The sequence below is a fragment of the Chelonoidis abingdonii genome, chromosome 7 (genome assembly GCF_003597395.2).
Source record: "Chelonoidis abingdonii isolate Lonesome George chromosome 7, CheloAbing_2.0, whole genome shotgun sequence".
Lineage (NCBI taxonomy): Eukaryota > Metazoa > Chordata > Testudines > Testudinidae > Chelonoidis > Chelonoidis abingdonii.
In genome coordinates this window covers 24,539,163-24,552,943 of record NC_133775.1, presented here as the reverse complement: position 1 = coordinate 24,552,943, position 13,781 = coordinate 24,539,163, and the positions used below count along the sequence as shown (strand labels likewise).

At 47.5% G+C, this 13,781-nt stretch overlaps 1 protein-coding gene across 2 annotated transcripts in view; it reads right to left on the bottom strand.

Annotated features, from left to right (window-relative positions):
* ACADM (acyl-CoA dehydrogenase medium chain) overlaps positions 1-6,407 on the bottom strand; it is a 50,525-nt gene extending 44,118 nt beyond the window's left edge. Inside the window, exon 1 of one of the 2 annotated variants that reach the window (XM_032782156.2) lies at positions 658-6,407. In XM_032782156.2, coding sequence (XP_032638047.1) covers positions 658-681 — 24 coding nt within the window. In that variant the 5' untranslated portion in view covers positions 682-6,407. The remainder of the gene's footprint in view (positions 1-657) is intronic. The other variant, XM_032782155.2, reaches the window with a different exon arrangement.
* Between the last annotated feature and the right edge of the window lie 7,374 nt (positions 6,408-13,781).

Genomic DNA, 13,781 nt, shown 5'->3' with positions numbered 1-13,781 from the left:
GTTTTCCCCCTATATAGCTAGGACCCCAGCATGTCCTTTAACTTGCCTTCCATCCCCCAACATGAACCTTCCCTTGCCTGAACCTGACCATTCCCTCAGCCCTGGTGGCTCTCCTACTTCAAGGTGTGGCTCCCACCCCTCCCTGCCCCTGGTGTTACTCCAGCCCCGCCTCGACCCCAGAATCTTTTCCTCCCCCACCCCATTTCCTTGGAACCTAGGCTCTCATCCCCGCCATCTGTACCCCCACGTGAGCCACAGCACACAGCTGCAGGGGCGGGGCTTCCTCTTCAGGCTCTGACCCTTGCACCTTCCCTCAGAACCGATCACAGTGTGCGCATGCCCGAGCCGCAGGCGCTCCCCAGTAACCCCCATTTCCTGAGCCGCAACATAGCTCCCCTCAACAACACCTTCTCCCGCGGCCGGGGAGACCCACGTCCCCGCCCCCCCCGCTTCTCCCGCGGCCGGGGTGACCCACGCCCCCCCTCTTCTCCCGCGGCCGGAGCCACCCGTGTCCCCCCCTTCTCCCGCGGCCGGGGTGACACATGTCCCTCTCGGGACCGAACTGCTGCCGGGGCCCGCACTGCCCCAGTCCCACCTCCCCACCGCCAGGCCTGTTTCGCCTTCCCCGTCAGGCAAATTCCTCCTCCTCCTCCTCACCCGGGTGACCCTCAGCGCGGACATCTCGATGGGCTCTGCCAAGCACTAGCCGACCCCGCTGGCTGCAGGCGAGCAGCAGTGTCCGCTGGGCCCCGCCTCCCGACGCACACCGAGGGGCGCCAGCCTGCTTCTGGGCGGGGCTGAGAGACTGGGCCCGGGGGCGGGCTGGGTTTGGGGTCGGGGGCGGGTCCGGGCTTGGAGTTCCGCGTTCAGCCTGCACCCGAGAGCCTGGGGGCCTGCCAGGGAGGGCTCACCCTGGGGCCTGGTCGCGGAGAAAGGCAGCGTCCCGAGAGCGGCGCTGCGCAGAGGGGGGAAGAGGAGCCTGGGGGGTGAGAGGGTCAGGCTTGGGTGGGCAGGGATTTGGTTCGGGAGGGGCTTACTTTTTCGGGGGGGCGGTCCTGAATCCCGCCCCCCATGTTCGCCCTGCCTGTTTTGAGTGAGGCGCTTAGAGCAGGAATGCATTCGGAGCATGCACTCACTGCATGACTGCTTGGGATGCCAAGCTGAGAACAGGCATGCTCAACACACACACCTCAGACTCTCCTGAACTGGAGAGTGGAGAAGGGAACACCTGACTGGAGCAGTTCACACATCTCATAGCCATTGGTTCAGGCTATATTCATCTCCATTGAGTATTCTCTTTCAGAGATGAAGCTCAGCCCTCTTGTTGAACCGATCCTTGCTGCTGTCAAGTTGCCCTGTGTATGGCTTCATAAGCCAGGGTATTAAGAGGTAGGTCAGTTGATGTCTCCCAGGATCACAAAGTGCATTTTGACTTCCGCTATGGTGATCTTCTGGTCCGGGAAGAAATTCCCTGCTTGCAGTTTCCTGAACAGGCCAGTGTTCTGAAAGATGTGTGCATCATGTGCCTTTCCAGATCTGCCTGCATTAATGTCAATGAAATGCCCACGGTGATCCACGAGCGCCTGGAGAACCATTGAGAAATACCCTTTGCGATTAATGTACTCGGTGGCCAGGTGGTCTCATGCCAGCATTGAAATATGCGTGCATCTATTGTTCCTCCACAGTTAGAGAAGTCCATTTGTGCAAAGCCATCTACAATGTCACGTTGCCCAGAGTCATGGTCTTTTGGAAAAGGATGCGATTAATGGCCCTGCAGACCTCCATCTCTACAAGTCCAATGGTAGACTTTCCCACTCCAAACTGGTGAGCGACCAATCTATAGCAGTCTGGAATAGCCAGTTTCCACAGTGCAATCGCCACACACTTCTGCAACGGCAGGCAGCTCTCATTCTCGTGTCCTTGCACTGCAGGGCTGGGGCGAGTTCATCACACAGTCCCGTGAATGTGACTTTCCTTATCCAAAAGTTCTGCAGCCACTGCTCATCATCCCAGACGTGCATGAGGATGTGATCCCACCACTCAGTGCTTGTTTCCCGAGCCCAAAAGCAGTGTTTCACTGTGGTCAGCACCTCCGTGAATGCCACAAGCAATCTTGTGTCGTAGCTACGACACATGACGAGATCAATGTCGCACTCCTCTTGCCTTTGTAGTTTAAGGAATAACGCCACTGCCACTCGTGACGTGTTGGTCAGACTGAGCAGCATACTGGTCAATAATTCGGGATCCATTTCTGCAGCCCAAAGAGGCAGGGCGCACAGTACACAAAACGTTGAAAGATGGCGCCAAATGCGGATGGAAGCACAGGGATTGCTGGCATGCAAAGCAATGCATGAAGGGGCATTGGGCCAGGACCCAGCATGCCTCGTGACCCCCTCTGCCTTTCCAGAACTCTTAGTGACAGAAGAGGTAGTCTGTGGGATAGCTGTCCAGAGTGCAGCACTCCAAATTCCACTGCAAGTAACTCCCGGTGCTGTAACTCTGCCAGTGTAGACATGCCCTAAGTGACATAAATTACACTGACAGATGAGTAGGTGTCGACAGTACTATGTCGGCAGGAGATGCTCTTCTGCCAACATAGCTACCACTGCTGGTTGGCGGTGGTTAATTATGTAGCCAGCATAGAGCAACTATAAGGGAGATCTTACAGTGGTACAGCTGATCCATACAGCTGTGCTGCTTTAACATCTCTAGTCTAGACTGAGTAAGTACAGAATGAGTTTTGCGTGTGCTTTGGCTATTTAAAAACCCGCTGGCACTGCCTCTGTGGGAAGCTGCATCTGGCCGATGACAATATTCCTATGCTTATAGCCGCATGAAGGGAAGGGTGAAAGCTTCGTTCAGGGCTGGCTCACAGAGGCTTAGTGCCTGGAGGCTGAGTTTGAACAGCCAGAGACCAGGGCTATTAGAGGGGCCTTGAGGCAGCAATTTGAAGCTGAAAGCCACTAATATTTGTTGCTATGCTCAGGAATGCAGTGCTTGTAATGCTAGGAGATGATTGGTGCAGATGATACAATATTTCGGTTTAACATAATTGTATGTTGCTTTGCAGGGCTCTTTTTGCTTTCAATTAATAGAATAAAGATGGCTTTCAAACCAACACAATTCTTTTATTAAAAAACAACTACTGGAGGAGAGTCAAACAAAAAATACCCACATCAGCAGTGAGGGGGATGGGGGAAGGGACGGTCCCACGAGGAGGTGGGGTTCTGGGATGGCTAAAGATTTGTGTCTATCCAGGGATTATATCCAACCTTCTCCTTTGGAGTACAATGCAGCAGGTACTGTACTTCAGCAGGGCCAAACTGCAGAGGGATGAGTGTTGAGTGCAGTGAGTGGTGGCAGTCCACAACCGAGAGCCAGCGGGCCTGGGGGGTTGGGGGAGGAGTGGAATGCCACAAGATAGACTGGAACCAGGAGGTTGATAAGAGTGTGTCGACAGTGTCTGGGGGGAGCATGGGAAAGAGTTTTGTGATAGCAGCTGCAGGGGAGCATGAGTGAGGAAATGCTTGGTTTGCAGAGCTAGTATCACCTGGAGCATGTCAGCTTGCCACTCCATAACCTTTAAGAGCCGCTCCGTGGCTTCATTTTGGCATGTCACATTCTCCTTTTGGTCCCTCTTCTCGCTGTCCTGACACTCTTTCAGTTCCTGTTTCTCGGTGGCAGAGTGCATCATAACATCACGCAGAAAGTCCTCTCTAGTTCTTCTTGGCCGCTTCCTAATTCTGCGCAGCCGTTCAGCCGTCGATAACAAAGAGGGAGGCTGTACTCCTGAGGTCATTTCTGTGAAGTTTGAACACAACATTTTACAGAAGCAGTATTGTTTGCAACACACACAACACTGATTCAGTGATTTAAAACACAGCCGGTACTCACTAACTGGCTGACCCCAGGCAAATACATGAGCCACAAGACCCCCAAAATGGTGAGTAGCCGTAGGGGCAGCGTAAATCACTGTTCCCAGACCCTGCTGTACACTGGGCATGTGGGTCTTGGGGAGAGCCAGCACTGTAGCGAGGGTCTGATAATCATTCCTGTCCCCACACTTTCCACAGAAGGTGATCATTATGGAAGATATCTCACTGCTGAGGGTGAGCAGGGAATCAAGGGAGGGTCTTCTCCAAGACTGTGGCTTCTGCCCTGGCCCTATGCGGCTCGCCTGTGTGCAGCCATGGTTCCCACCCCCCGTGACGGCACAGTGACATGGGAAAGTTACTTTAAGTGGGGCAAGAAACAAAGCAGCTTTGCTGAAGAACCTGCAGCAGTGGATTGCACAGTATCTTCATGAGAGTTTCCTGGAGATCTGAGGAAGATTCCTGTGAAGTGAGGGAGTCAATCAACAGCCTGTTCTGCCACTCAGACTAGGCATGCAGTGGGAGACAAACCTGCTTTATGCAACCCTCCTGCCCCCAACAACTTACTTCAGCAATTCCCAAAATCAAATCCACTTACCAGGGGCCTCCTCTCCTGGTTGTGCTTTGCCAAGATCCAATAGCTGTGACTGGCTAGGCTTCTCCAGGGTAGAAAATTGCTCCTGGCTGCATGCATCTCACCTCTGAGTCATCCTCTTCCTCTGGGTCCCCCTCCACATCCTCATCCAAGATTTCCTCCTTCTGGCTCAGTCCACTCTCCACTGGCATGCAATCCACCAAAGTATCCACAGTGGTCTTTGCAGTGGAGCTGGGGTCGCTGCCGAGTATCATGTCCAGCTTTTTGTAGAACCAGCAGCTCATGGGCACAGTTCTGGAGTGGTGGTTTGCCTCCCATGCCTTGTGGTAGGCGTTCTGCAGCTCCTTCACTTTGACCCTGCACTGCAATGAGTCCCAGTCATGGCCCCTTTCTGTCATGCATCGTGAAATCTGTCTGTAGGTATCATAATTCCTACAGCTGAAGCGCAGCTTTCTCTCTCCAAATGCTGATGAGGTCCAGCAGCTCAGCATTGCTCTAAGTGGGGGATCGCCTGGGTCTTGGAGCAGGCATAGCCACTTCAAAAAATGCGCTGAGACCACTGCATGCATCACTGAGTAAACAGAAAGGGGACTTTCAAAATTCCAAAGGAATTTACGGGGTGGGGATGACGGTTGGTCACCTGAGGGCAGGGCAGTAGAGTTCAAACTGGTGACCAGAGAGATGAGAACAGGCATTGTGGGATAGCTCCCAGAGGCCAATCGTAGCACTGGAATTGACCACGGTGTCTACAGTGGCACCACAGCGCTGTAGCCCTTGCACAGAAAGCTGTATTATTCTTCTTGGGGTGTTTTTTTTAAAGCGCTGCAACTGCGCAATTTCTGAGCACGCAGTGGCTTGGCAGTGTGTACACTTCGGGAGTTACAGTGCAGAAAGCTGTTTTACTATGCAGAAACTTACTAATGTAGACAGGGTTTAAGGAGGGTGTTTTTTCACACCGCTGAGTGACATAAATTGTACTGACAAAAGTGCTAGTAGTCTACGCTAGAAATGCTATAGTGTGTCTGATGAAGATGCTCTCTGCTGATGGGAGAGAGCTCTCTTGTCAGCCTAATAAAATCACCTCCCTGAGAGGTGGGAGTCATGTCTGTGGGAGAAGCTCTCCCACCGAGATAGCGCTGTCTACACCGGTGCTTAGGTCACACCCCTGAGGGACATAAGTTATAATGACATATCCTGTAGTGTAGATAAGCTCCTAGTTATTTGGGGGAGATGTAATCCAAGTACAGCAGAATATTCAGAAGGCACTGAAATGGTTTTTGCTAAGAAAATAAATTACACATGTGAATGCTCACCGGGAAGGGAGGGTGAGTAGGGGGGTGCAAGAGTAGGTGGTAATAGGGGTTGGGGTCTGCAGCAAGGGATGAGGTGAGGAGGGGGATAAATGGGAATGAGTGGTAAGTGAGGGAAGAGGAACTGGGCTCAGGTAAGGAGGAGTGGGGGAGAAGAGGAGGGATTGGAGAATATGAGGGTTAGCAGAGAAAGTTGAGGGTGGGCTGGGCCTGTCAGACTTGGATTCTCTCCTTCTGTATGTTTGCTAGGATCTAGAGGAGCCCTACCCCCTTCAGGGGTCTGAGACCCTCTCCCTTCCCATTGCGTCTTCTGGAATCTGAGAGATCTTGCTCCCTGAGCTTCTGAGCTCCTCACTCTGTGCCTCCCTGCGGGCTAGGATCTGGGGGTGGAGGAGCACTGAAGGTAATGCAGACTTACACATCTGAAATCCAGAAAATGAATAGTTAATACACCTCTCCGTCGATATAACGTGACCTGATATAACACAAATTCGGATATAACACGGTAAAGCAGTGCTCTGGTGGGGCTGCGCACTTTGGTGGATCAAAGCAAGTTCGATATAACACTGTTTCACCTATAATGCGGTAAGATTTTTTGGCTCCCGAGGACAGCGTTATATCGAGGTAGAGGTGTATATACATTTTCCTGGTGAGGAGTGGGGCTGGTCAGAGTCTGTGGGGAGGGGACCTGGGCTAGTTTGGAAGAGGGGGTCAGAGTGGATGGACCAGGGGCGTGGCTTCCCAGCCTGACTAAAGCAGGGCCTGAGCCTGGGAATCCAAGCTGGAGGTGGGAAGTGGGAATGAGGGGCCCAGCTCAGAATGCAGCTCAGACTACAAAATCAAGGTAGCATGCAACCCCCACCCTAGTAAGACACTGCCCATGATATGTGTACACAGCAGCATAGGGCAGAAAATAGCAAGGAGCAATTTCTTACATGTTAATGGCTTCTACTATCAGGCCCGGCTCCAGGTTTCTCGCTGCCCCAAGCAAAAAAAAAAAAAAAAAGCCAGAGTGCTGCTGCTGAAGCAAAAAATAAATAAATAATATATATATATAGGAGTGCCGCCCCTTGAGAAGTGCCACCCCAAGCACATGCATGGAATGCTGGTGTCTAGAGCCAGCCCTGTCTGCTGTGCCAGCTGGTGGCTTAATGGGAAGGGGAGAGGGAGCTGGAAATGTTAGAGCGTGGAGTGGTACACATTGCAGGGAATGGTTGGGCAGCGGATGAAGAAGGTTTCTCTCATATACTTCCAGTTATTATAAATGCCACGTGATAAAACTGTCACAGTTTTGGGGCATAGATTGATGAGATTCTCTCATTGGCCCTGTTAGTAACTATGCATTGCAAACATTTCAGAGCAGCACCATTATCCTCATTCTGCTATAACAAAATGTAGAGGAGCGGAAAGGAACACAGAGGACATACATAGCAATTGGATGGCCTTGTGGAAAGAACACTGGACTAGAACTTTTCCTAGTCTTGGCACTGGCCTGGTGGGTGACTTTGGGCAGGTCATGTTACCTCTCTGTGCCTCAGTTTCCTTTCTGTAAAATGGGGATAATGATATAAAGTTCTTTGAGATCTATTGCTGAAAAGTACTATATAAAAACTAGGTCTTTTCACTGTTATCTGGCCACAGCTGTGCATCAGCTGCAGACCTACATGAGGACTACAGCTGTCTAAATGAGCACTCACTTCTACCAACATTTCTCTTTCTGTTTAAAAGAGTAGGAAATTAAAGGGCAAAAACTCAAACGTCTGAAAACTAGGAAATACAGAGTTAAGGTAAATTAAAAATACACTTATGTGCATCCCTAACTCTACTCTGTGTGATCAATGCACCCATATCACATACGTTCCAACTCTGCCTTTTCACTGTAATGGACAGGCACTACCTGCACTTGTCCTGTGCTCCACAGCGGTGGCTCTAGGCACCAGCACACCAAGCGCGTGCCTGGGCGGCAAGCCACGGGGGTGGCCTGCCGGTCTCTGTGAGGGTGGCAGTCATGCTGCCTTTGGCAGCATGCTTGCGGGAGGTCCGCTAGTCCTGTGGCTTTGGCGGCAATTCGGCGGTGGGTACGCCGAAGGTGCGGGACCGGCAGATCTGTCACAGGCATGCCGCCGAATCCGTGTTAACACCAGACCTCCCGCAAGCATGCCGCCGAATCTGCGTTACCAGCGGACCTCCAGCAGGCATGTCGCCGAAGGCTGCCTGACTGCCATGCTTGGGGCAGCAAAATACATAGAGCTGCCCCTGATGCTCCAACACTGAACCTGTCCCCCAAAAGAATACCAGACTTGTAAAATTTAACAACCACTTTATACCCTTCTATCACCTCTTCACATTTGTTCACATGATATCACCTAAATCTGTTCTTTTCCTATCCATCATCATTAAATCCACAGACTACTCTCATATCCCACCAGTGGGAAGAAGACCCTAATGTCCTGATACTGACACATCCTACACAATTCTATATTGAAATGGTGCAGACTGAAATGAAACCTCTTTCCTTTGATAACAGTCATGGGAGGACTCAGACCCAGCTCTCTTCATATCAGAGTCACAACTCTCCCAAGCTTGTCTAATGTATTCCTCCACCATTTAAGACAATTACATTTAACAGTCAATGCAGCTGCAGTGCATGAAGATAATTCCCAGTGGCTATTGCCACTCCCAAGAAGCAGAGTTAAGGTTGCATGGGCATTCTATATTACTTGGTTTTCAGAAGGCTGAATTTTGTGAACTCCACGTGCTGAAAGGGAACAAGCTATCAGCAGGCAACCTTAACACTGTGTTAATGTTTTTTGCCATTTAATTATATGATAGTTAGAAATGAAGAAGTGTGTAGGAACTTTGGTTTGTTAGATGAATTAAGAACAAGAAAAATGGCTAAATTTGTTGAATTGTGTTACAGGTATAAACGACAGTTATTATTAGTGTGCCATTTTTGCTCATTACACAACAACAATAATGTGAAGATACTACTTGGCTACAGTTGTCCAGGGGTGCTGGAACAATTTTTATAGTGGGGGTGCTGAGAGCCATTGAACCAAACTGTAAACCCTACATATAATGGAATCCACTTCAAGCCAGATGATGCAGCAGCAGCACCCCCTCTAGTTCCAGCGCCTATGCAGTTGACTCCCAGATAATTATGTTTATTAATTGTATGCAAACATGAAAGACGGAGCTTAACGCATATTGCTGCTCTGAGTGGTTTCTGATAGGGTATTTTAAACTGATGTTAACTTTCACATAAATTTCCCGGTAAATATGGGGCATTCAATATGAAAGTGGTGGATGCTCTATAGATAAAAAGATTTTGTAAGGATACCTACCTACCTTTGAGCTATGTATTAGGACAAATGGCTCATGGACATCATATCGTCCTGTAATTACCTACAATTAATACATAATTTCTGAAAAAGATTCTCCCAAAAAAGGTTATTGGAGATTTGAATAAAAATGCTCACTAATCACTTTCAAAAGCAATATGCATAGTGAATTCAATTTCTGTATAAAAGGCCAAATCTAAAAATAATGTACCAAATAACCTGTTTCCCTCACTTTTTTCCTATAAATGTTTGACAGAATCCTCATTTTAAAGCAGTTTGCTAATCTGAAGACATATATGCTGGACACCAGTTTAGATACAGTATAAGTTTAATGGACAGGTATTTTAAAACTCCATGATTGCTTTGATTTTGATAAGCCATGATTGTCAGTAATTAAAAAAAAGGCAATTTTAGGTAATAGCTTTGTATGGCCCCATATATCAGATTACTCTTGTGGTGTTTCCTTCATATTAGAATCTTTTCTGTGTTATTTCTTGGAATATGTACTTACTGACTGATAGAGGCTGATTCTGATCTCACAAGGCTTTACATGAGTGTAACTCTTTGACTTTATTGAGGTCATACCTGACTTGTACCAATATAGTTGGAATCAGAATCAGGTCCATAATCTCATTAACTAGTATCCTATAACTACTTTGGATAGATGCAGTATAGTTGCAGTATAGCCATGTTGGTCCTAGGATATTAGAGAGACAAGGTGGGTAACATCATTTCTTTTATTGGACCAACTTCTGTGTGTGTGAGAGACAAGCTTTCAAGCCCCACAGAGCTCTTTTTCAGGAAGCTTGTCTCTCTCGCCAACAGAAGTTGGTCCAATAAAAGATATACCTCACCCACCTTGTCTCTTTACTTTTGATAGAGGCATTTTTCCAGGTGGAGACACTTTAGACAGACAGACAGCTGGTTTTAACTCCTTTATCACTACATGGTTCTGTTCTCACAAGAAACATATTTCAATGAAAGGTCTAGCCACAGTATAGGTCTCCGTCTTGTTTAAGTAAATCCTCAAGATTTTGGTGTATGCTAACTATATATTTCTAATGTGTTAATCACCATACTGCAGTACCTAGGTCACAAATAAAAGGATTCCAAGTTTCAATGTTCTCTTGGAATGGCTACATCCTAAATAGGGTGGTATCCCATAGGTCATCTTCAGGGGAGATATCTAGGTGAAGAAATTCATCAGTCAGTATATTATTGCCTCTATTGAGGCAATTTAACTACTTAATTTATTGAGCAGTCCACCTTTCTATCCATCTATCACCTATTTCTCTAGGTATTTATCATTGTAACACGTGAACACCTCTGAGTCAATTTAGCCTCACAACACCCCTGTGATATAGAGAATTATTATCCCCATTTTATAGTTTTGGTACTGAGACACAGAACAAAATAATGGCCTGATTTTGATAGCCTTATTTCTACTGAATAGCACCTTACTTCATGTATAGTTCAGCTGTGATTACTGGAGTAATCAACAGAAGTAAAGGTTTCAGAATCTGGCTATAAGGATGGGATTCACAAAGGTATTTAGGCACCTAATTTCAGTTGAAATCAATAGGAAGTTAGGTGCCTAAATACTTTTGTGAATCACACCCTAAGTAACTTTCTTACGATGACACAGAAGTCTGTGGCAAAGCTGTGAATTGAACTTATGCTGTGCATGTCTTACATTGGGACAATTTCTATTTCGGTGATGTCTCTTTGATGTAGCACCCTTCCTTGACTGAGCATGGCCCAATGAAACTGTAGAAAGCTGCTCTAGAAGTAGAAAGAAAAGTTTTTCAAAAAGTGGTAGGACAGTCACAGTTTTCATAATCTGGCCCTGCATCTTGCAGGCTTTTTAAAAATCTTATATTTACTTCTGGTTTGACACAATAGCAGTTTGTCCACATCTTTGAGTTGCAATATGGGGACAGACTGATGCAAATATCTTGTCACGCAGATTAAAAATAAGCAGATGTCCTTACTGACAGTCACAACTTTAACATTACATAAAACTGAAATGAGAGAGCAGTACAGAAATCATTCTAGACAAAAGATACCTACAGTCTGCTACAGGTCCAAACCACTGTGTAATATCCACACTGAGTTGGTTAAAGCACTCAAGCATAGTCTACACTAAATAGTTAGGTCAAAGTAAGCTGCCTTGTGTCAACCTAGCTGTGGAAGAGTCTTCAATTAAATTTGGCTCCCACTGAGGCCTGGTCTACACTACGCGTTTAAACCGAATTTAGCAGCGTTAAACCGATTTAACCCTGCACTCGTCCACACAACGAGGCCCTTTATATCGATATAAAGGGCTCTTTAAACCAGTTTCTGTACTCCTCCCCAACGAGAGGAGTAGCGCTGAAATCAGTATTGCTGTGTCAGAATAGGGCTAATGTGGCCGCAAATCGATGGTATTGGCCTCCGGGCGGTATCCCACAGTGCACCATTGTGACTGCTCTGGAAAGCAATCTGAACTCGGATGCATTGGCCAGGTAGACAGGTAAAGCCTCGCGAATTTTGAATTTCATTTCCTGTTTGCCCAGCTTGGAGCGCTGATCAGCATGGGTGGCGATGCAGTCCCAAATCCAAAAAGAGCTCCAGCATGGGCCATACGGGAGATACTGGATCTGATCGCTGTATGGGGAGACAAATCTGTTCTATCAGAGCTCTGTTACAGAAGACTAAATGACAAAACATTTGAAAAAATCTCCAGGCTATGATAGACAGAGACCACAGCATAGTGCTGTGTGACAAGCATAACGGAAAGCCAAAGAATCAAATGGACGCTCATGGTGGGAGGGAGGGGGTACTGAGAACTCCAGCTATCCCACAGTCCCCGCAGTCTCCAAAAAGCATTTGCATTCTTGACTGAGATCCCAGTGCCTGAAGGGTCCAAAAACATTTGTCCCGGGTGTTTCATGGTATATTCGTCAATTTACAACTCTTCCCCCCGCCCGTGAAAGAAGAAGGAGAAAAAAACATATTTTCACCTTTTTTCAATGTCACGCTACGTCTACTGCATGCTGCTGGTAGACGGGTGCTGCAGCGCTGACACCAAGCATCCCCTTCCAGTGGATCAGCAGTCATATTTACCATCTTGCATCTGTCATCATCAGCGCCGTGAGTGCTTCCTGGCTGGCCTCGGTGAGGTTGGCGGGGCAGCCTGGGTAAAAAGGGAATGACTCCCGTAATAAGCCTTGTCCCAAATCTGGACCCGTAGCGTCCAAACAGATGGGTTGCGTTAGATGAACCCTCCAAGCTTATTACCAGCTGGGATTTATCTCACAGCTGGCCACCATACCAAAATTTCCAGGGTTTGGCCCCTCTGGCTCCACCCAATAACCTTCCTGAGAGAGACTCCCAAGACCCAACTCTGAGTCTTACCGGCAAGGGAAATACTCCACTTCCTCCCCATCCCTCTCCCACCCAGACTTTCCTCTCTGGCTACCCCCCTTAGAGGTATTGATTTGCAATCTCTTTACATCACAATACCAAGGAAGCCGTCCCCCTCTCCTTCCCACAAAAGAACAAACCCTCAGCAAAATACACAAGGATAACAGAGATGAATTTTTATCTCTCTTTCCCCCCACGAATTCCCGTGCTGCCGAGCCTTATTCCTTGAGAGAAAACTCAATACAATACTTAAAAAAGCTTTATATTAAAAAAAAACAGAAAGAGAATAGACTGAAAGAAATAAAACTCTGTATCAAAGATGAATAACACAGGGCGATTGCTTAAAGAAAATATGAATAAACAGTCCTGATTCCAAAAAAGATATCCAATTGAAACATTCCAGCAAGTACACACATGTAAATACAAAATACAAATATAACCTATTGCTTTTTCCTTTTGTACTCACAACTTGGTAACAGATAGGGTAGAGAAGAACTTGGAGATAGAAAAAAAAAAAGCTCTCCCTCATAGCCGAGAGAAAACAAAGTCCACAGGCAGAACAAAGAACAAAAAAACACCCAGAAGTTCCTCCCTCACTTCTGAAAAATCCAGTTTCCTGATTGGTCTCTGGTCAGGTGTTTTGTTCCTTTTTAACCCTTTACAAGGTAAATGATGAAACATTAAACCCTTAGCGATATCTGTTATCGACACTGCGTAACCGGCATTCCTGGCAGATTGGTACAGAAAACGGCTGGTAACCGCCTCATCATGAGCAACTGGAGCTGAAGCTCTATCACACCCCCTCTTTCATGTCTAAAGAGAAAGTTGCTGTACGAGCCTGGACTTATCATAGCAGCTGGAGTGCTGCCCATCCCCCCCTCCATTTTATCTCAACTTAAAAGTAGTGTTTTCTCATTCCTGCACTTCTTAATTAACTTTCAATACACAAAATAGGAACTGCCACGTAGCCCAGAAGGGTTGGGGGAGAGGGAATCAACGGGTGGGTTGTTGCAAGGGGCACCCCCTAGAGATGGCATGCAGCTCATCATTCGGCAGGATCTCTGGGGCTCTGACAGAGCAGGTCTGTGCTCTTCTAGTTCTCTAAAGTAAAACTTGCCCCATATTCTAAGGCAGGAGCTGACCTCTATTTTTTAGACAAAACATAAAAGAAGGAAATGACCCGTGAATCATTCCCATTTTGTCCAAGCGCCCGCGATAGACTGGTCGACTAAGCAAGGCCAACCAGGAGCACCCATGA